Source organism: Phyllostomus discolor, chromosome 4 (assembly GCF_004126475.2).
Source record: "Phyllostomus discolor isolate MPI-MPIP mPhyDis1 chromosome 4, mPhyDis1.pri.v3, whole genome shotgun sequence".
Taxonomy (NCBI): domain Eukaryota; kingdom Metazoa; phylum Chordata; class Mammalia; order Chiroptera; family Phyllostomidae; genus Phyllostomus; species Phyllostomus discolor.
Genome location: NC_040906.2, coordinates 110,544,682 through 110,568,075, shown reverse-complemented (window position 1 = coordinate 110,568,075; position 23,394 = coordinate 110,544,682). Strand labels below are relative to the sequence as shown.

Here is a 23,394-nt window from a genome sequence, read left to right as displayed (position 1 = left end):
TTTATGTGTCTGTTTTTATGCCAGTACCAGGCTGTTTTAACTACTACCACCTTATACTCTAGTTTGATATTAGATAGTGCAATTCCTCCAACTTTGTCCTTCTTTCTCATGATCACTGTTGCTATGTGGGGCCTTTAGTGGTTCCCCATAAATTTTTGAAATATGTGTTCTAGTTCTGTGAAATACATCATTGGAATCTTAATAGCAAATGCACTGAATCTATAGATTGCTTTGGGTAGTATGGACATTTTAATGATGTTAATTCTTCCTATCCATGAACACTGTATGTGCTTCCTCTTATTTTTATCTTCTTCAGATTCCTTCTTCAGTGTCTTATAATTTTCTGAGTACAGGTCTTTTACATCCTTGGTTAGGTTTATTCCTAGGTATTTCATTTTTTTTGAAGCAATTATGAATGAGATTGTTTTCTTAATTTCCCTTTCTGTTAGTTCACTATGGGCATATAAAAATGCAGCTGAGTTCTGGATATTAATTTGTATCCTGCTACTTTACTGAATTCATTTATCAGTTGTAGTACTTTCTTGGTGGAATCTTTGAGGTTTTCTACCTACAGTATCACATCATCTACAAATAAAGACAGTTTTACTTCTTACTTTCCAATTTGGATACTTTTTATTTCTTCTTCTTGTCTGATTGCTGTGGCTAGGATTTCCAGAAGCAAGCACATCCAATAGGCTAAAGATAGCTTATTCAATAAATAGTGGTGGGGAAATTGGACAGATATGTGTGAAAAATGAAACTAGACCACCTTCTTACATCACACACAAGAATACATTCAAAATGGATCAAAGACTTAAATATTTGACCTGAAACCATAAAAATCCTAGAAGAAAACATAGGCAGCAAAATCTTGGACATTGCTTGTAGCAATTTTTTATTGGATATATCTCCCCAGGCAAGGGAAACAAAAGAAAAAATAAAGAAATGGGATTCCTTAAAACTAAAAAGTTTTTGCACAGCAAAGGAAATTGTCAACAAAATAAAAAGACAACCCACAGAATGGGAGAACATATTCATCAATATATCTGATAAGGGGTTAGTATCCAACATGTATAAGGAACTTACAAAACTCAACACCAAAAAAACAAACAACCCAATTAAAAATGGGCAAAGGGCCTGAATAGATACTCTCCAAAGAAGACATACAGATGGCTAAGAGACATATAAAAAGATGCTCACATCATTAATCATCAAAGAAATGAAAATTAAACCATAATGAAATACTATCTCACACCTGTCAGAATGATAAATCAATAAACAAGTGCTGGCAAGAATGTAGAGAAAGGGGAAACTTTTTGCATTGTTGGTGAGAATGCAGACTGATGCAGGCACTGTGGAAAGCAATATGGAGATACCTCAAAAAATTAAAAATGGATATGCCTTTTGACCCAGCAGTCCCACTTCTGGGAATATATCTGAAGGAACCCAAAACAACAATTCGAAAGAACATAAGCACCCCTATGTTCATTGCATCATTACTTAGAATCACCAAGATTTAAAAGCGACCCAAATGTCCATCAATAGGTGAGTGGATAAAACCCCTACAGGACATTTACCAGTAAAATATTGCTCAGTCGTAAAAAAGAACATTTTACCTTTTGCGACAATATGGATGGACCTGGAGAACATTATGCTAAGTGAAATAAGCCAGTCAGAGAAAGACAAATACCATATGATTTCACTCACACATGGAATCTAATGAACAAACTGAGCTAACAAGAAAAATGGGGACAGCTTCATAGGTGGAAAGCAGGATGACAGCTAGTGGGGGCAAGTTAGCGGGTGGAGGGACTGAGCAAAAAGGAAAAAGGCCTCATGGACATGGACAACAATGTGGTGATCGCTGGCAGGAGGGTGGTATAAGGCAACAAAATGGTAATGGAAAATTACGATATAATATTATAATACAAAAATACAATACAGTGGATTGAGCGCGGGCTGCGAACCAAAGTGTCACAGGTTCGATTCCCAGTCAGGGTACATGCCTGGGTTGCAGGCCACAGCCCCCGGAAACCGCACATTGATGTTTCTCTCTCTCTCTCCCCCTTCCCTCTCTAAAAATAAATAATTAAATAGATTCTTCTGGAAAAAATACAATAAAGATTAAGTTTAAAAAATGTATTTAGTAAAATAACAGTACAGAAAATGGCCAAAAAAAAGTGAAGATTTGGGGAACACTAGATTAACTCACTGAAGAAAAAGCCTATTCCCAAGAGTTGTGTAGGACATCCCTGCTTCTCTGAACTTTCCTCTTAATCCAGTCCCTGGGGACTGTGCGGTCAGGGCATTTCTAACTCAGTCTTATCTAGCATCCCTCCTACCCCAAACAGGGAAGCAGAGGGGATAGCCTGGTGTAAGTTTATACCTGGGGAGTAGGATGCAAAAAACATTAAAATGCCTGCCTGCTTCTCCCAGGATGGCAGGGCAACTCTAGAGTGAAAAGGCTCTACCAGAGGAGATGAAGTTCCCTCATTTCCAAGAGATGTTTCTTCCTTTGAGTAGAAATGTATGGTCTAATAATCCACCCCATCTCCCTAAATAAATCCAATCTTTATTCTGAAAGACAACTGTCATTAACATTGATAAATCAGACTGGTAACTCATATAGCTCTTCAGAATGTCCCTATAATTAACACCAAAAAAGGAGTAAGACATCACTGAGGAATTATTTTCAAAAACTAGTTTCACACAGACTAAAGGAAAATACATCACATGAATACAGGAGAGAACACATAATTACAAGATGTAACAGCTCAAATGTAATGAAAACAAGATATCATTGTCCACCTCAGTGCTAAATTAGCAAAGATTTAAAGATGTATTCTCTTCAACTGACCAGAGTGTAGTGAGACCAGCTCTCTAATATTGCAGGTGGGGGTGTATGTTATCTGACCTTCTGGAAAACAACCTGGAAACACGGACACCATAAGCCTCGAAATGGTTCATTATCTCGACACTCTCTCTCCCAGGAGTAAGCCTGCATTTTTCCCTTCCCCTTTTTCTCCCCCACAGGCAGGCATCTACTAAACACTGAGGGTTCCCACAAGACTTGCAATCAGGGGAACAATTGGCACTGGTAGCTGATCCTGGGCTAACCCCCTCAATCTGTCTCCAAGGCCCCCTTTCTCCTTCAGTGAGCCAAAGCATCCCCACTTAGGCTCTCCTATTGCTTCCTCTATCCTAAGGCCTTCCGTGTTTCACTGTCCCCAGCTTTAATAAATGCAATCTCAATCGCCACAAAAAAAGGTTCATCTTCTCTGACCGTAAGAATATAATCAGAAAGTCAAACAAAAATGATCTAAAACAGTTACTGGTGTTATTTATTTTGCTTAAAAACTGCAAATAACATAAACATCTACAAATTGGAAATGATGGATTAAATTATGGTTCAGCTGCCAGATGGAATGTTATACAGTGAAAATCACATCTTGAGGATGATCTAAAGGAAGTAAAAATTGGAACAAAAATTATATATTTTAATGGTCTATTTTTTAAAAAGTAAATGCACAGAAAAGAACAAGAAGAAAATACATCAAAATGTTAACAGTGCTAATCTCTTGGACTGTGGAATTACAGGCGATATTTAATTTCATTTTTATACTTCTCTGAATTATTCATGTTTTCTAAACTGAGGATGTTATTTTTATTATTCAATGGAAAATGTTTTGTTGGCTTCTGTAAATCCCAAAATAAGAATACTTATAAACCTACTGAATGAATAATTGGAAATAAAGAGAGCCCAAATCAAAGAAAATAAAACCGAGGCAATGCAGTACAAATATCTGCATGTCAAAAATCCACTTGAGTCAGAAGGCAAATTACTCCCCTGCAGGCCTGCTGGGGCTTCATGTTCTGGACTCATCGCTATGACTGCCTCTCCTTTGTAAAAGAGGCCCAACGTCCAGCACCTGTAGTACATGCTGCAGAATCTTCACTGTCAAGAACAAATAGGCAGATGTATAAGAAAGACCTGTCATCAGTAAAATACTGCATAGCAGTACGTGGTTATTATTATTATTGTTTTCCCCTCAGGGGCTAGGCGTAACTTGAGGCTGCACATAATGAATCCAGTGGCATGATATGGAATACTTCGGATCACAAGGTTTAACTACTATTTTTTTCTTCTGGTTGATGTTTCCTAAATACCCTCTTGTATTTTAAGAAGTCTTTAAATAAACCATCAAATTAACAAACTAAATTTTAACTCAGGTAGAAGAATTGACTGGATGCTGGTGGTCTAACCTTGGGTCCAGCAGATACACACCTTGGACTGGCTTACAGCTCTCCACCAAGAGACAAGCCTGCCAAGGGTCGGGCGCTAACACACACTGAGCTTCCTCTACAACTTGAGGAGGTAAATTAGCTGAGTGCTGGGAATGTGTCTGTTTGCTATATATTCCTTTACACCTTTGCATGCATTTAAAGTATTTCACTATATTTTCTGAAGCAGATGAAGATTCAATATAAGTGAACTAGATTAAGAATTAGAATTTACTCAAATAAAGGCTTTGCAAATAGAAACTGGAAGGACATATTCCCACTCAATGAGGAGGAAAGGCTGTCATTCCCTGTGACAGAAAGACAGGAGAGATTTGAAGGAGATCATTTTGAGGTTGCTAGAAATTATTTTAGAGATACCTACCCCACAAAACCCAAAACTCAACTAACCAGTTAAAAAGTCAGCTCTGTCCTGAGAAAAGAGTCTTTGTGGAGGAAGAGGCCGGTATCACCCGGAGTGGTGGGAGTCTGAGGACAGAATGAGAGAGTGAAGGCCCCTGGTGCACCACTGGGTGAGAGCAGAAAATCTGGAGACCAGTGACAGTGACGGGAGATTAAGGCTCTGAAGATTTTTTCCATGTTTATTAATTTTGTTCTCTTCAATGGGAATAATATAAACTCATACATACATAATGGTTAACATTTATTGGCTACTTACTAAATGCCAGACTGTGCTAATATTTCCATGAACCCATTTTCTTATTAATGCTAATTCATAACTCTGTAAGTAATATTATTATTATTATTATTATTATTATTATTATTCCCATTTATAGACGAGGGAACTGAGGCTGATTGAGGTCACAGGCAGGCAGCCAAGTCTGGGCTCAAATCCACCTGACTGCAGAGCCTGCATGCTCTCTAACCACACTGCCTAGAAAAACTGGCAGGGAGGGCTGAGGCATGGTAGGATCTGCAGCCTGGGAAAAGGAGTCTCCATGCAAATTGAGCACATAACAGCAGAGCTATAACATCTCCAGGTGTACGTGGCTGACAGTTCTAACTTTCTAGTCTTGTAGGAATTAACTTCCTGTTTTCACAGAATAGGCTGTTCATGTCGGTAGCCAGAATGGGAAGTCACATGTAGGGATGTGGTCCTTAGGGGAAAAATGTCCCTCTTCCCTTTTAACCCCAGTAGTCCTAGTTAAAAAAAAAATCAACCCAGGTAATTCTAGCTTGAGATGCTTCATTTTAACATGGTCCCTACTAAGTTATACCCACCCAATACAATAATGCCACAGTATGACTTGAAGTTTAACCAAGATTATTTAAACAGAACCGTATCAAAGTTACAACCAAACTGGCCTCAGACAGACATTTTTACCATACCTCCTCACAACTCTATGCCAAATTAGAATTTAAAAAAGCACTTGACAGATACTCATTTAATCCTCACAACTCTGTGACCTGAGTCTTATTATTCCTATTTTATGGATGAGGAAACTAAGGCTCCAAGAGGTTAAGTTACTTGCCCAAGATCATGGAGGTAGCAAGTGGTAAAGAAAAAGGGATTCAGAAGTGCGGGTGAAACTAAAAACTCACAAAAACACAATAAATGGCATATTGAGAGAAACTTAGTTGTTTGCTGAATAATAGCTTAAAGGTTAACACAAACACCTACAGGTATTTTGAAAAGGAATAGTTATAGGTTATACTGTAAGTATATATACAGTAAGTATACTGTATACAATCAATCTGTTACAAAAAGATCAATCATTCTGTAATTTGACTAATACTACACTGTTTTACTGATACAGTTGTTCATTCAGTAGACATATGACACAAATTTGTTTAGAAAAATAACGTCTGACATTGGTAAGGGATGTGAAGAAAGTGGGGAATTTAGTAACAGTCAAATGAATTCAGTCATCACAATTGCCAGTGTGGCTCTGCGTGAACCAGCCTTATAACTTGGAATGAGGATATCTACTCAGAAAACGATAAATTTAGAAGCTTGTCATGACATCAAGTCGCTAATGGGGCTGCTCTGCAATAACACTAGTTTTATCTGAGCTATAAAAATAATTGCAGGCAATATTATCACTAATGGTAATAATTTGGCAAATTGAAGTCAATATACACAGATGGGGAACAACTTACTTGCTCGTGCAGTTTAGATGATTGAAGACCCAATGTAAAGCTTCTGCTGTGATGGGGATTAACCACACAGTAATTAATGATGGTCTGAAGTGGAACAATAATCAAGTAGCAGGGAAAGTAATAAAAATGTCCTAACAAAGATATAAAATAAGGGCAATAAATGTTTTATAGTAACAATCTGGAATTGTAAAACGGTCCAGTGCAAACCTAGATGTTGTTCCATGCTGTAGACTATTACTCCCAAACCACTATTTGCATGAAACAGGACACAGTTTATTCAGTGACAAATATAGTCCTTCCAAATTGCAGAGCTAAGTGATTACCTCTATTGACAGTGTGAATGGAATTCTGCTGAATGATCAGTGAACAGTCATGGTTTTATATTATTAACATGTGGGAAAACAAGAATATATAAAGCTGGTCATGGCAGTTTGGGATATGGTGATATTACAAGACCTGACTTAAATACAAAGTCAGAGAAAACTCTGTTGACAGGTGCAGACAAGGTGTGGTGACTTTAACCCAAGCATAAAATGGGATAGTACACCCACTGCCTTATGTATGGGTAGACAGATTTATATGTGAACCAGAGTCTATCAAAGGTCACTATAAAATATGCTGGCATGGAGCAATTACCAATCAACAAACCCTGGCTATGAATAAGACTGGCTACAAGGAACTGAATTCTCAACTATGATGCTTAAATTGTAAAGACCGTGATGTCAGGACACTGAGCTGGTTGGTGTTTCTGCAATTCTCTTGGTCTTTCCCTTAGGTTACAAGTTAGTTGCTACAGTTTTCAGCATCTCAATTTCACACTACCACACTGAAAAGCAGGAAATATGGGTGGAGGCAAAAAAACAGGCTTTTTTTTTTTCCCCAAAATGATCTCTCTGATCATAAGAATCTTTCCAAGAATCTTCCCTCAGGACACTTTCTTATGTTTCACTGGCCAAAATTCATGAGATGAACTCACCATAGACCAGTCACTGGGATTACCAAAGAATTATTGTAAAAGGCCCAAACGAATCCTCTAAGTACACCATCACCAGATTAACAGCTGAATAAAATTACATTTATTGAGCAAGAAAGAAGCAGGGCCAGAAGAAATAGTTGGGTGGGTAATCAGCAGTGACTGCTATACTAGCCAACTGACTAGATAGTCTGTTGGTAAAATCAAGAAATAGAATTCACAGCCCTGGCTGGCGTAGCTCAGTGGACTGAGCTCGGGCTGGGAACCAAAGTGTCCCAGGTTCGATTCCCAGCCAGGGTACATGCCTGGGTTGCAGGCCATAACCCCCAGCAACCGCACATTGATGTTTCTCTATCTCCCTCCCTTTCCTCTCTAAAAAATAAATAAATAGGGACTTCCGGCAAGATGGAGGAATAGGTGGACGCACCGTACCTCCTTGCACAACCAAGATTAGAACAATAATTTACAACAATAATTTATAGTCAGAATAACGCCCAGATCCGGCAGAGGATTTATCTGAATGGAAGTCGGGCAGCCAGGAAGTTGAAGTAGACGCGTTCATCTGGACTGGCAGGAGAAGACGAGCCCGGCGGGTGCAGGGCTGGCTCGGGTCGGCGGCTCGTGGAGGTTGGGGAAAACTTGGCGAGAAATCGGCGCGACAGCCATCCGGGGCGCAAGAATGCAGCGGCGATCCCTGAGTACGCAAGCTGTGGCTGGCAGACCCAGAGGGGTAGCGATTGTGGACCAGGGCAGAACTCGCAGCCCGGGAGCCCAGAGAAGGGTCTGAGTCCAGGAGAACGGAACTACCGCCATTGTTTTCTCCCATCCCCACTCCCGTCTGCGCCCCCACATATAACGTCACAATCTAGCGACTGGGGTGCCCAGCACCAGTGAACACCTAAGGCTCCGCCCCCCACCGTAACAAGAGCAACCAGACCGGAAAAAAAAAAAAAGGAGAGACAGGGGAAAAACATGTTTTCAACAGAGCAGATCAGTCCCCCAGGACTCATCCTTTTGAGCGACCGAGAAATAGCCAATCTATCAGATGCACAGTTCAAAACACTGGTGATCAGAAAGCTCACGGAATTGGTTGATTTTGGGCGCAATTTAGATGAAAGGATGCAGGTTACCATAAAAGAGATGCAGGAAGATACGTGGAGGACAGCCAATAGTGAAAGGAAGGAATCTGAGTCTCAAAACAATACAGTGGACCAGAAGGAAGATAGAATCAACCAAGCAGGAAAGCATGATGAAATAAGAATTCAAAGAATCGAGGAAAAGATTAAGAGCATCCAAGACACCTTTAAACGTTCCAATATCCGAATTATAGGGGTACCAGAATCGGAAGGGGAAAAGCAACAAATTGAGCACGTATTTGAACAACTAATAAAGGAGAACTTCCCCAATCTGGCAAAGGGAACAGTCTTCCAAGAAATCCAAGAAGCTCAGAGAGCCCCAAAGAAGCTGGACCCAAGAAGAAACACACCAAGGCATATCATAATTACATTAGCCAAGGTAAAGACGAAGGAGAGAATCCTAGAAGCAGCAAGAGATAAGGGGACAGTAACCTACAAAGGAGTTCCCATCAGACTGTCAGCTGATTTCTCCAAAGAGACCTTACAGGCAAGAAGGGGCTGGAAAGAAATATTCCAAGTCATGAAAGACAAGGACCTACATCCCAGATTGCTCTATCCAGCAAAGCTCTCATTTAGAATGGAAGGGCAGATAAAGCGCTTCTCAGATAAGGTCAAGTTAAAGGAGTTCATCCTCACCAAGCCCTTATTTTATGAAATGCTAAAGGGACTTATCTAAGAAAAGAAGATACAGAAAAGACATGTATAGTAAAAGGACAGCAAACTCACAAATATTAACAACCACACCTAAAGCAAAACCAAAAGAAACTAAGTAAACAATTAGAACAGGAACAGAACCACAGAAATGGAGGGCACATGGAGGGCTAGCAGCAGGGGGGTGGGAGGAGGAGAGAGGGGGAAAAGGTATAGAGAATAAGTAGCATAGAATGTAGGTTGAAAATAGATAGGGGGAGGGCAAGAATAGTACGGGAAATGTAGAAGCTAAAGAACTTATGACACATGGACATAAACTAAAGGGGGGAAATGTGGGTGGGAGGGTGTACAGGGGAGAGGGGAGAGAAGGGGGGAAATGGGACAACTGTAATAGCATAATCAATAAAATATATTAAAATAAATAAATAAATAAATAAAATCTTTAAAAAAAGAAATAGAATTCATTCTGCTTAATGGAAACATCACACAAATCTCACAAAAAGCATGCTCCCCTTAATAAGAGCTAACACACAGTACAAAGTAAGAAATATTAAAGAAAAGCCTGCTGCCTAAGTAAATAAATACATTCCTCATTCCATAAATGTTTGCCCAGTGCCTACTACGAGCCACATACTATTCCAGGTACTAACAGTGTAGTGGTGAACAAAATAAAGTCCCTGCCCTCAAAAAGCTTACAGTCTAGTGGTTTCTGATATAAAAGTTGTGCATCTTACAGAAAAGAACAGCAGTCATACTTCCAAAGTAAGAATGTACCTTCTACATACTGGCCAAATTGTAAAAAGAATGAGTTAGTAGAATTACAGAAAGTTCACCATACATTGAGCAAAGTTATTTTTAAAATATTAAAATATTGGTAATGCATATTTGATGTACCATATTTCTAGGTACTTGAAATACTTCAATGTACAATACCTTTACCTCCATACTCACTGTGAAAAAAGGGTGGATATTATTACACAGACCCCAGGAGGATGAGAACCTAGGTTTCCTGCACTTCTCAAATCATTCCGCTTTCACTACAAATTATAGCTCATAGAAATAAGTCTCTAACATTTACGTATACCCAAAGATAGAGGCCAAAGTTCTTTGAAAATCTGAGATGAGGACCCATCTCCTCACTGTGGCTGAGTGATGGTCCATTAGAGAAAGTTGTGATAAAGTGGTAATTAGGGGTATTGATTTAGTTAGGGTCTCTGTTGTGTTTGAAAATAATTTACTGGGGGCCCTGGCTGGCATAGCTCAGTGGATTGAGTTCGAGCTGCGAACCAAAGTGTCACAGGTTCAATTCCCAGTCAGGCCACATACCTGGGTTGCAGGCCACGACCCCCAGCAACCGCACATTGATGATTCTCTCTCTCTCTCCCTTCCCTCTCTAAAAATAAATAAATAAAAATCTTTAAAAAATTTTTTAAAAAAAGAAAATTATTGGAATTTTACTAGAGAAATAGCCTCCAGGGAGCTTTTTCACTCTGTTGTATGGCTGGGTTTCCTTGAGTGTGTCAAAGAGAAAGAGGACCTGAAGAAAGCCAGCCCTACAGTTATATTCTATTTGCCCTAATTCTCAGAGTATAAGTGAAGAAAAGGTGGCAGACCTACCTACATTCAAGAGCAATAAGCCCCAGAAACCAGGTCTCTTGCTCAAGGGAATTCTTCAATCATCCAATTTCACAACAATATTTAATCAATAAAGACCTTTTCACCAGGACAGAGACTACACCACCAAATCCTACATATATCTGCTTCCTGTGTAGAAAAAAAAATCTTTGGAGTTAATTTCCCACTGAGTAACAGACTGTTTAGAGGTAAGACTGATTACTCTAAAAGACAGCAGAAGAGAAGGTAGAAAAGGTCAAAGTGGTAACCGTCATTCCAACAAAGTAGGGGAGGGTTGGGGGTGATGGAAGTACCCACATAAAAGGAAAAACAAACTTCTGGTCAAGATGGCAGCACAGATAAACACAGCTCACCTCCTTGCACAACCACACTGAAATTGCAACTAAGTTATAGAACAACCATAGGTCAGAACCATCAGAAATCAAGTTGAATGGAAATCTAACAACTGTGGATTAAAGAAACCACATCCATCCATCCAGACTGGTAGGAGGGGCAGAGAGGCAGAACAGGCTGGTCCCTCATCTGCATGTGGTAGATAAAAATGCAGGAGGGATATCTCCGGATCGAGGAGTCCCAGCCCTCCAGGCCCCCTAAGCCCAGGGCTTCAGTGCCAGGAAGATAAATCCCCAGAACTTCTGGCTGCAAAAACAAGAGGAGACTGAATCAGTGGAAGAAACTTCTGGAGTCCCAAGCAGTTCCTCTTTCAGAACCCACACATGGACTTGCTTAGACTCACTCCCTCTGAGTTCCAGCACTGGGGTAGCAGCTTGAAAGGTACCAGTGGCATACAGAGAAGAACTGAAGTGTCTGGTATCAAGGCGAGACCTGAGGGACAGCTTTCACCCACAAAGAAAGGTAGGCAGAGGCCTTTTCCGAACCCTCCCCTGACAAAGCCACAGAGCCAGCAAGTGGCATATCTGAGACTCTATCAACCTGGTCAACACCATTTGCCCTACCTTGGAGATCCCTTGGGACTCTGTGCCACCCAGCTTACAGGACCACCCAAGCTGTTAATGAAGACTTTTCCACCTGAACTGCTGATCTTGGCTCATGCTTCATAACATCCTGAATCCTCTCTAACAAGCAACAGCTAGCCTCCGTGAGCCTCTAGCCCAGATACCTCTTACTAAGTGGCCCCAGGCCGGGCACTAGCAGCAGCCAGCCTATATTCACAGCTTGGCTTTGTCTCGGAATCTCCAAGCCAGCACAAATAGTAGCCATCTCAGATTGCTTTAGAGCCCAAGCAGGGTGGCTCTGGGCAAAACATAGGTGGGGGCTAAAACTGGCTTGCAGCATGTGAGAAACCCCAGAGCCTGCACACACAGTGGACAGCTGCAGACCACGTTGGAGCACTACCATCCTGCCCCTGCACAGCTAATCCCCCATAGAGGGTGGTGATTCGTTGTAAGTTGTCAAGCCAGTCCTTGCAGCTGACTGGCCTGGCTAAATCCCTCCCACTGACCTGCCAACAGCAAGCCAAGCTCAACGACAAGAGGAGGATGTACTAAGCCCACACAATGGGTACATCTTGAGTACCCGGCTTGGATGATAGTGGAGGCTATGCCACTGGACCCTATAGGACACCTACTACACCTACATTAGGCCACACTACCAAGACAGGGAGCCATAGCAGCTCTACCTAACACATAGAAACAAATACCAGGAGGCTACCAAAATGAGGAGAAAAGAAAAACATGGCCCAAGTGAAACAACAGATCAAAACTCCAGAAACAGAACCAAAGAAAAGGGAGATAAGCAATCTATCAGATGCAGAGTTCAAAACACTAGTTATAAGGATGCTCAAGGAACTTAGTGAGGACCTCTACAGCATAAAAAGTATCCAGTCAGAAATGAAGGATACACTAACTGAAAAAAAGAACAATTTACAGGGAAACAACAGTAGAGTGGATCAATAGAGTAGAGAATCAAATCAATGATTTGGAACATAAGGAAGAATAAAACAACCAGTCAGAACAGTAAGATAAAAAAATGAGGATAAGCTAAGGAGCTTCTGGGACAACTTCAAGCATTCCAACATCTGCCTCATAGGGGTGCCAGAAGGAGAAAAGAAAGAGCAAAAAATTGGACATCTATTTGAAAAAATAATGAAAGAAACTTCCCTAATTTGGTGAAGGAAATAGACATTCAAGTACAGGATACACAGAGAGTCCCAAACAAGATGGATGCAAAGAGGCCCACTCCAAGACATATCAAAATGCCAAAGGTTAAAGATAAGGAGAAACTCTTAAAAGCAGCAAGAGCAAAGAAGTTACTTATGTATAGGGGAGTTCCCATAAGACTGTCAGCCGATTCCTCAAAGAAACTTTGCAGGGAACATTCAAAGTTATGAAATGACTTTGGGACCTACAGCCAAGACTGCTCCACCCAGCAAAGCTATCATTTAGAATCAAAGGGCAGATAAAGAGCTTCCTAGACAAGGAAAAACTAAAGGAGTCCATCCTTATCTAAACATTATTATATGAAATATTAGAGGAACTTATTTAAGAAAAAGAGATCAAAACTATGAACTATAAAATGGCAATAAATACATATCTTTCAACAACTGAATCTAAAAAAACAAACTAAGCAAACAAGAACAAAAACAGAATCATGGATACAGAGAGGCTTTTGATGATTCCCAGATGGGAGAGGGGAGGAAGAGAATGGGTGAAGAAGTGAGGGGATTAAGAACTATGAATAGGTAGTTACAGAATAGCCATGGGGATGTGAAGTACAGCATAGAGGATGGAGTAGCTGAGGAATTTATACATGAACAATGAACAATGGTGTGCAGATTGCCTGAGGAAGTGAGGAGTGCTAGGTGGAGGGGGGCAAAGGGGGAAAAATTAGGAGAACTGTAATAACATAATTAACAAAATACAATTTTGAAAGAGCAAAAAAGAAAAGAAAACAACTTGACTTACTTTTTGGTGAGCCGAGGGTCCAGAGGAGGGTGCTGTGCTCCATACACAGGCTGGATACTAAAAGCAAGAGAAAAGGAAGAAGTAAATTGTCAGGACACTAAATATGTTTGATGAGTCCCCTCTACATCACAAAATTGGAAGGGACTTTGGGAAACAGATCACCTCCAAGATCAACTATATCCAATCCAGCCCCAAAAGACGGCGGAAAAAAGTCTGACAATGTTCACCTTCCTTGGTGAGGTTTCAGGGCCCTACATATCTGATGTCAGGAAGTCCTATCTGTAAAAAAGGGTAGCATGTAAAGATAACAGGCTGTAGTGCTGAAAAGCAGAGCTCACATGTCAGTTCTGGCATCCACTACCTCTATAAACTTGCACCAAATTACCTGACCACTTTGAACCTGTTTTCTCATCTGTAAAACAGCAGTACAATATTACCTACCCCAATGGATCACTTGGGCTCAAAGACAATGGAACAACACTATATATCAAGGAAAGGTGACCCAAGGAACTCTCACACATTGCAGGTGGGGGTATAAAGTAACACAACCCACTTCAAAAAAGTTTGGCCATATCTAGGAAATATAAAATGTATATACTCTAGACCTAGCATTTTCACTCCCAAATACACACATATGTGTACCGGCAGACATATAAAACTATTCATAGCATTTTGGCTCCTTGTAGCCCCAAACCAGAGATGATCCAAGAGTCCATCAACAAAGAAATAAACTGTAGTATGTTCATATAATAGAACACTACATAGCAATTTAAATATAAGTGGAGCTGCAAGTAGCAATGTGAATGAATCTTAGAAATGTGATGTTGAGCAAAAAAGCAGCGAAGGATAAAAGAGTGAACACTGTATGATTTCTATTTATATACACCTCAAAAATTGGCAGGGGGGGTGCAGATTGGATGAAAAAAGGTGGAGAGATTAGCGAAAGAACACATATGCATAGCTCATGGACACGGACAACAGTGTGGTGAGGGACAGAAGAAAGAGAGGGCAGGGTGGAAGTGGGCAAAGTGGGGGTGGGGGAATAGTGGACACCTGTAATAGTGTCAACAATAAAAAAAAAAAAAAACCCTTAAAAAAACTGGCAAAATTGACTTCTCTTATTTAGGGATGCATCCATAGTGGTAACAGCATAAAGAAAGCAGAGTAATTGACATGAAAGAATGTGGTTGTTTCTGGGGAAGGAGGGAGGTGTGATAAAGAATGCACACCTGGAGGCTTGTGGGGGGCTCACTTCTGGGGTGTTCATGTTGTGATTATTCATCAAATTATCATACCACACAACTGTTTCATGTACTTTTCTGTAATAGTTCACACACACAAAAAGTGACCCAAGAATAATTATATATCAAGCCAAACTGCTGTTTAAGTACAAAGGTGATAAAAAAGCATATTTCTACATCTAAGAACTCAGGGAATATGGTTACTAGAAGGAAAACTTTAATTAATGAGATAAATGTAGAAACTACGGCAAAAGGACTAGTGGAGAACATTTAATTAACTGTAAGACAAATCTTAAATTTGAGGTTTTATGGTTGCAGAAGAGAATGTAACAAAAACCAAACAATCCAATTAAAAAATGGGCAGAGGGCCTGAACAGGCACTGCTCCAAAGAGGACATACATATCTGTCCAAAAGACATATGAAAAGGTACTGAATATCACTAATCATCAGAGAAATGCAAATTAAAAACCACATGAGATATCACCTTACACCTGTCAGAATGGTTATCACCAATAAATAACAAACAAGTGTTGGAGAGGATGTGGAGAAAAGGGAACCCTTGTGCACTGTCGGTGGGAATGCAGACTGATGCAACCACTGTGGAAAGTAGTGTGCAGGTTTCTCAAAAAATTCAATGGAACTGCCTTATGACCCAGTGAATCCAATTCTGGGTACATGTCTGAAGAAACCCAAAATACTAATTCAAAAAGATTTATGTGCACTGCAGCATTATTTACAATAGCCAAGATATGCAAGCAACCCAAGTGCCCATCAATAGACAAGTGGGGAAAAGAATTGTGGCACATATATATAATGGAATATTACTTGACCATAAAAATGAGCGAAATCTTAACATCTGCAATTGAAGCAGGGATGGACCTAGTCCTAGAGGGTATTATGCTCAGTGAAATAGGTCAGAGAAAGAAACACAAATACCACATGCAGAATCTAAACAAAAATAAAGAATGAACTCGCAAGACAGAATAGACACATAGACACAGGGGTTGGAGGACTGCATAAAAAAGGTGAAGGGATTAAGAAGTATTAATTGGTAGTTACAGAATAGTCATAGAGATGGAAAACACAGCATAGGGGATATAATCAATAATATTTTAATAACTAAGTATGGTGCAAGGTGGGTACTTGAAATATCATGGGGATTGCTTTATAAATTATATAATTATCTAACCACTATGCCACACACCTGAAACTAATATAAAATAATACTAAATGCCAACACTAATTGAAAAATAAAATTTAAAAAGATATATTGCAATTATATACCAAAAAGAAAAAGATGTAAAAATAATGTATTCGGCAAACTACATAAGTATATACACTGATTTTCTCATCTTTTACTGACAAGGCTCAAAAGACATTGATGGCTGAGAGCTCAAGTAATAGAGACATAAGTATGTTTTAAGATATAAAATAAACCCAAGAAAAATAATATAGCCAAATAAAAGCAGGTGGGGAGAGGGCAGAAAATGTAACTACTAATTTCATCATTGTTCCTGTAAGGGAGTCAACAGGTATTATCTGAAGAAATATGGTATAAAGTTATATCACTAAAATAAAAGGGTAAGCCTTCCAAATCAACAGAACATATACATGTATACCCACCTCCAAAGTGAGTACAGTCTTTATAGTGAAACATTTTTAAAGAAAATATTAAAAATAGAACTAAGTCCAAATATATTAATCATTCCAATAAATGTCATGGGCTGAACTTACCTACTAAAAGAAAAATAATTATCATTAACAAGGTCAAGTAAATTACAATACACCTGTTAAAAACGACGAAGCAGTTCTATATCCACTGACATGAAACAAACTCTAAAACATTCATTGGAAAAAGATGCAGAATAGTATGCATAATATGCCACCATTTCTATAAAAAACTTTAAAATAAAACATACCTACATATTCATATGGAATTAGGTCTATGTCCTTATAAAGCACCTCTGAAAGAAGACACAAGACACTAATAGCAAGTGGTTTGAAAGGAACCAGATGACTGGAGGACCGGCAGCAAAGAAATGTAGTTTTTACTGCAAATCTTTTTGTACCTTTCTGAATTAGTATCATGTACATCTGTCACCTTTTTAAGAAGTAAATTAACTAATTTTAAGAGGGTTGGGAGGTTTAAATGAGACAATGTGTAAAAAGCCCTTTTAGCACAATTCCTGGTGGGTGTTAATACCAGCAGGTAGTGAGGTAGATTTGCAAATGTTAGAATGCTACCCAGCACACACTGAGTGCCCAAGAAGTGGTTTTCTATCTCCCTCCCATTTATTTATTCCTTACCCAACATTTATAAAACACAAGTTTACCATGTGCCTTATTTGACATAACAGAAGTGATTCTAAAGTTGCTTTTAAATAAAAATGTAACCAATTCAATCATTTTCACAATGATTTCTAACATTCCAGAAGGAACATTCTTGTGCATAGATCTTTAATTATGGATACATCCCCTACCTTTTTAGCTAGAAAAATCTCTATTCCCTAAACTTCTCTGTAAACAAACTGTTCCATATACTACTACAGAAATACAAACAATGCTACTTTAATGTGTTCACAGTTTCTTCGGCTGAGGAAAGGAGAGAGAAAACAAGAGGGATCAAAGCATAATGTGAAAGTTTGGCTTACAGAGAAAAGCATTAGACAAAACAAAAATTAAAACAAAAACACTGAAAGGGACACTAATTTGTCTTTTAGTATTTGCAAATACGCTCAGAGGAGTACACTTGAACTCTCCAAGTTCACAAGTCTCTTTGTAGTACAATCTAAAGATCAGAGGATAAATTTCAGGACAATGTCAATGAGCCAGTTAGGTTGGGTGACAAGGTAGAAAAACAAGACCACTCTTATTTTTAGATCCTTAGATTCTCCCCTTAAAAGGGTATTACCACTTGCCAGTAATCTATGCAGCAAAAAAGCCATCTCAATTATGTAGGCTTAAGGGTCAAAGGCCATCAACTACTATCCAGGAAAGAAAATTTAAAACCATAGTGGACTGTTTTTTTAAAGACAGCAGCTGAATGTGCTGGCGCAGCTAGAAAGGCAGAGATAAATGACGGCCTTCATCTGCAAAGGTATCAGAGCCCAAACAGAATTTGTTAACATATTCTTGAACCAAACAGTGCTGTATCTGTACCTGGAACATTTTGTAAAATTAATCAGTTTATTGAATCTCAGAAAGGACAGGCAGAAGTTAGAAAAGAGAAACCGAGATGATCACAGAGATTAATAAAGACAGAATAAAAGCCTGGAGATTAACATGCTCTATTTCCTGGCATTTATAATTCACCTATACCATCTGTATTCCTCCCAAATCCAAACTCAACTCTAGAGCACGCTGGTCTCTACTCCGCCTTCCAAACACACCTAAGTTACTAAATCAGGCTGTTTGCCCTACTCCCTGTTCAAAATGGTATCCATCCTGAAACATTCCCTTCACACTGCACATCCCCTCAGTCCCCCACCATTAGACTTTCTCTGACCCTACACCAGCATCCACTAGCCCATGCATTCTCTGATTCCCTAAACACATACATGAGGGCTTATGTTGCTTTTAAAAAATAGACTATTTTTTAAAATAAACTAGATTTAGATCATAATACAAGGTTCTTTATGTTCAACATCTGCATAAGCTTTAAGACATTATGGAATTGAAGCTTCAGCAGAACCCCGCCCTTCCTAGGAAGCCATTTTATTGAGTCTGGCATTTCTTGCCCTCATTTTTTGTTTTTACATTTTTATTTTCTATGTCTAGTATTGTTTTGCATGTTTTTAAATCTATATAAATTGCATCACACTGTATATATTACTTTTTAGGCTCTAAATCATAAATGTTACCTTAAATATTACTAATTTCAATGGCTAGCTGTCTGATCTCCCCAAGATAAATTTTAAAAATATTTGTTCCAAAAAGGTATAAAAACCATTTAATTCAAATTTTCAAACACAAAAGTACAGAGAAAACTATAACAAAATCCATGAACACCCATTACTCTGATTTAACAACTGTTAATATTTGTCGCATTTCTTTTTTAAAGAAATTAAAGCACTAGAGAGACTACTGAAGTCCCAATGGCAGTCCCCAGCCCCGCTGCCCTTTCTCCCCAGCGGTGACCACTATCCTACAGTGGGAATGAAGTCCTCCCCCTCTGTCTTTACACTTTTACATACGTTCATGTATCCATAAACAACATACAGTACTTTTTAATGTTTTAAAACGTCACATAAAAGACTGCATGCTGTACATACCGTTCTACAGCTTGCTTTTCTCACTCAACAATGTGTTTTCACCCAGCTCCACATTGAAGTTTCTCTGATTACAAAAGTAGCATATGCTTAATGGAAAAACCAGAAAGTCACTAACACACAGCATCCTCACCAGGGGAAGCCACGATGCCAGGCTGACTTGCAGTTTCTAAAGAGCAGTGCTGGTGCATGTCTTTGTGATCCTCTCAGCACCTGGCAGAGGGCAGCACACCAGCAGACACGTAACAAAACTTACTGAGCTAAGATTTGAAGGCTACAAAACCCAGGTCTGTTTTAAGCTGACTCTTGTTTTGCTAGACCTAAAAACTAGAGAGAAACTCACTGACTCTCAGAGAAATCACATTGTGTATGCAGAGAAAAGATCGCACAGGATGTGCTGCAATGGGAAAAAAAAAAAAAGGAGCGAACATCCTGGTCAACTTCTGTCATTCTCCTTGATAAAACCAACACCACAGAATGTATTGACATAGCTTGTTTAGGTAGCTGGAGCAGTGCAAAAACCCTGGTAGGAAAAATCAACACATAGGTGTTTTGCTTAGCATTGACGAAGGAGCTAAAGCAAATATGGGACTAGAGCTACCCAATTTAAAACCAAACATGTTGGCAACTGATTCAGGTTCACATACTCACTCCATGGAACTCTTCCAGACAGGGGGATCTATGCCGTTTCAGTTGTAATTTAGTATATTCACTTACTTTATCAGTAAAACACTTCCAAGCTAAGAACAGGCTGTAATATACCTTCCCAGACAGGGTAGGGCCATTACACCGAATCTACAATCAGATTCATTAATGTTATGAAAAATGACCAAACAACAGAGAAGGCTCCTATATAATTCAAGTGATTAGACACTTTCTTCAACTTCATTTAATGCAAAAAACAGTTCCTTGACTTTAATAAACACTTTTGCTTAAAAAGAGGGAGAAGTCCTTCCCAGAAAGATTGGAAATAAGAATGTGGGAAATGAGCCAGGCTCTGGCTCACACTTGTCTCTCCCATTCCAAGTCTCATCCACATCTTTTCACTGGAGGTGTCCACATCCCTGGACTGGATGAGGTGCTTTGACAGAGGGTGTCTTAATTACAGCAAAGATGGGGGAAGGGGTAAGGGGGAGGCAGTAGTAGAGAGAGCATGAACCGGAAGTCAAGAACTCTGCAGTGTGATTTGCGGCAAGTCGTCACCCCTCTCTGGCCGCAGCTTCCTCACCGGCACTGGTCTTAAGAGTCGATTCTATATGAAATTCTACGGTTTCAAGACACTCAGATGTTCGGCAGCACCAGCAAGTCACTACTTTCCAAGACAGCAAAGCCTACCAAAAGCACCTCCTACCTGTGCTCTTACCTATGAATCATGCCTGGTGTGAGTGACAGAGCAAAAGAGAAATATCTAATGACACGAGTTGAAATTGGTAAGTTAAAACATAATACTCAACTTCAGAACTGGTGAGAGCCTTAGTGTTCACTTAATCCAAACCTCTCATTTCATGGAGAAGGAATCTGAGCATGGAGATTTTAAGGACTTTGCCCTAATACTTGGCTTTTTCTCTAAGGTTATCACACTACAATCTCACCTGAGTACCTAAGCCAGAAGCCTGGGAATGACACCTCCTTGCCTGCTCCTTCCCCCTCGCTCCCCAAATTCAATGATTTACCAAGTCCTGTAGATATTCTCAAACTTGACCTCTCCTCACCATTGCCAACATGGCCTCTCCCTCACTGACTGCAGTAGCCCCCTGACTTAGAAATGTAAATGTATGTGGGAAGGGTAACTGTCCCAGTAACTGGTGGCCTTCCTGTCACTTAGTGAGCAAGGGCCAGAGAAGTAAAACATCCTATAGTCCAAGTACATCTCAGAATTCACACACCCAAAACAGCAACTGTGTGTCCCCACCCCTAGGTGTTGAAAACACTGATCCAAGCCATTTTCCTCAGGGCAGCCAGAAATGATATTTTTATAAATGCAAATCTGACCATGCCTCAGCTCCCATCAACCTTCTAATGACATCCCAATGCTCTTGGGATAAAGATCAAAATCCATAACTTGGCCTATCTTTCCAACCATGAAGGGCCTGGAAGACTTAGACTTTGGATTTGATCCTAACTACAAACAAGAGGTCTTTAGAAGAGCAAGAAGAGAAGCAGGAAAACCAATTCAGAGGCTACAGCAGCAGTTTAGGCAAGAGAGGACTGGCACTGATCCATGGTAGTAGAGACAGAAGTGGTGAAAATAGCTCAGACTTGGGACATACTTGAAGAGCCAACAGGACTTGCTGATGAACTGGATGAGGCAGGAAGGAAAGAGAAGAATCAAAAACATTAGGATTTGGAGTCTGAGGAACTTGATGAATGGGGGGCCCATTAAGTGAGATGGAAAGAATAGCTTTGCAGGAATGGACAGATGAGGAAATCAAGAGTTCAGTTTGGATGTGTTGAGTGTGAGATGCATTAATTATTCAAGGTTCATATGGCAAAAGCCCCCAGCACTAGAATTCAGGTTTCTTTCTATCAATTCAGGACTCTTTTCTCAGTGGTTCTCAAAGTGCAGCCCCCCAGTTAGCAGCAGCAGTATCACTTGGAAACTTCTTAGAAGCTCAACTTCTCAGGTCCTTTCTTACAACTTCTGAATCTGAAACTCTGGAAGTGGGGCCTGGCAATCTATGTTTTACTGAGTCCTCCTGGGGACTCACTGAAGTCCATTGCTCAAAATCACACTTCTCATAGCTAAAGAATACCTGACACTACAGCTGTCCCACATTAGGCTTCTTTGTGTCCCCATAAACCTACTGCCTAGTTAATAATAGGTGGTATTTTTTTTCCCAACCAGTACTCACTGAGGCTCCAGACATACCACTGCTCAAATTTTTTCAATTCCAGTTTCAGAAACTAAAGCAAGGGGAAGAAACAAATATAAATAGGAGATTCTGTGATTATAACTATCATTTTTAAAACAGCTAATATTATTGAGTACCCTCTATGTACTTTCTATGCATTATCTCATTTAACCCTCCTAACAGCCTAATGGGTTAGATACTCTGTTCCCATTTTATAGACGAAGAGACTGAGGCATGGAGAGGTTAAGTAACTTACCCAAGGTCACACAGCTAAAAAATAGCAGAGCTGAGATTTAAATCCAGGTAGTCAAGTTCCGGAGCCTGCTTTTTTTTTTTTTTTTAAATATATTTTAAAGATTTTATTTATTTATTTTTAGAGAGGGAAGGGAGGGAGAAAGAGAGAGAGAGAGAGACATCAATGTGCGGTTGCTGGGGGCTGTGGCCTGTAACCCAGGCATGTGCCCTGACTGGGAATCGAACCTGCGACACTTTGGTTCGCAGCCCGCGCTCAATCCACTGAGCTACGCCAGCCAGGGCCTGCTTTTTTTTTTTTTTTTTAAAGATATAACTGACATAAACATTGTGAAAGTTTCAAGTGTACAATGTGTTGGCTTGATACATTTATATACTGCAAGTGATTACCACCAAAGTGTTAGCTAACACCTCTATCACGCAATTTACCACATAATTAATAAGTCACATAATTATTTCTTTTTTTATGGTGAGAACAATTAAGATCTAGTCTCTTAGCAACTTCAAAGTTTTGTTGACTATAATCCCTATGCTGTTTATTACACCTCCAGGATTTATTGCTTACCTACTAGCTGCACGTTTCCACGTGGTACATATCGCCTCCTATCTTCCTAGGTCTTCACACAAGGACTATCTGATGTATTAAGTAGATTGGGTTCTTATGAATAACTGGGAGAACTTAAAAGGATGTTTAATTCCATCAAGTTACCATATGATCCAGCAATCCCACTACTATATATACTCAAGAGAATGGGAGACATACATCCACACAAAAACCTGCCTGTGAATTTCATTGCATTATTCATAAAAGCCCAAAAGTGAAAACAACCCAAATGTCCACTAACTGATTAATGGATAAACAAAATGAGGTATATCCATACAACAGAATATTATTTAGCCATGAAGGAATGAAATACTGATGAAATATTGATATATGATACAACATGATGATCCCTGAAAGCATACTTAATAAATGAAACCAAAAAGGCTCTCATATCACATTATTCCATTTATATGAAATGTCCAGAATAGGTAAATCTATACAAATAGAAAGATTAGTGG

General features: G+C 39.5%; 1 protein-coding gene across 1 annotated transcript in view; it reads right to left on the bottom strand.

Annotated features, from left to right (window-relative positions):
* TBC1D22B (TBC1 domain family member 22B) overlaps positions 1–23,394 on the bottom strand; it is an 87,108-nt gene that overhangs the window by 59,884 nt on the left and 3,830 nt on the right. The window contains exon 2 of the mRNA XM_028509093.2: positions 13,719–13,775. Coding sequence (XP_028364894.1) covers positions 13,719–13,775 — 57 coding nt within the window. The remainder of the gene's footprint in view (positions 1–13,718; positions 13,776–23,394) is intronic.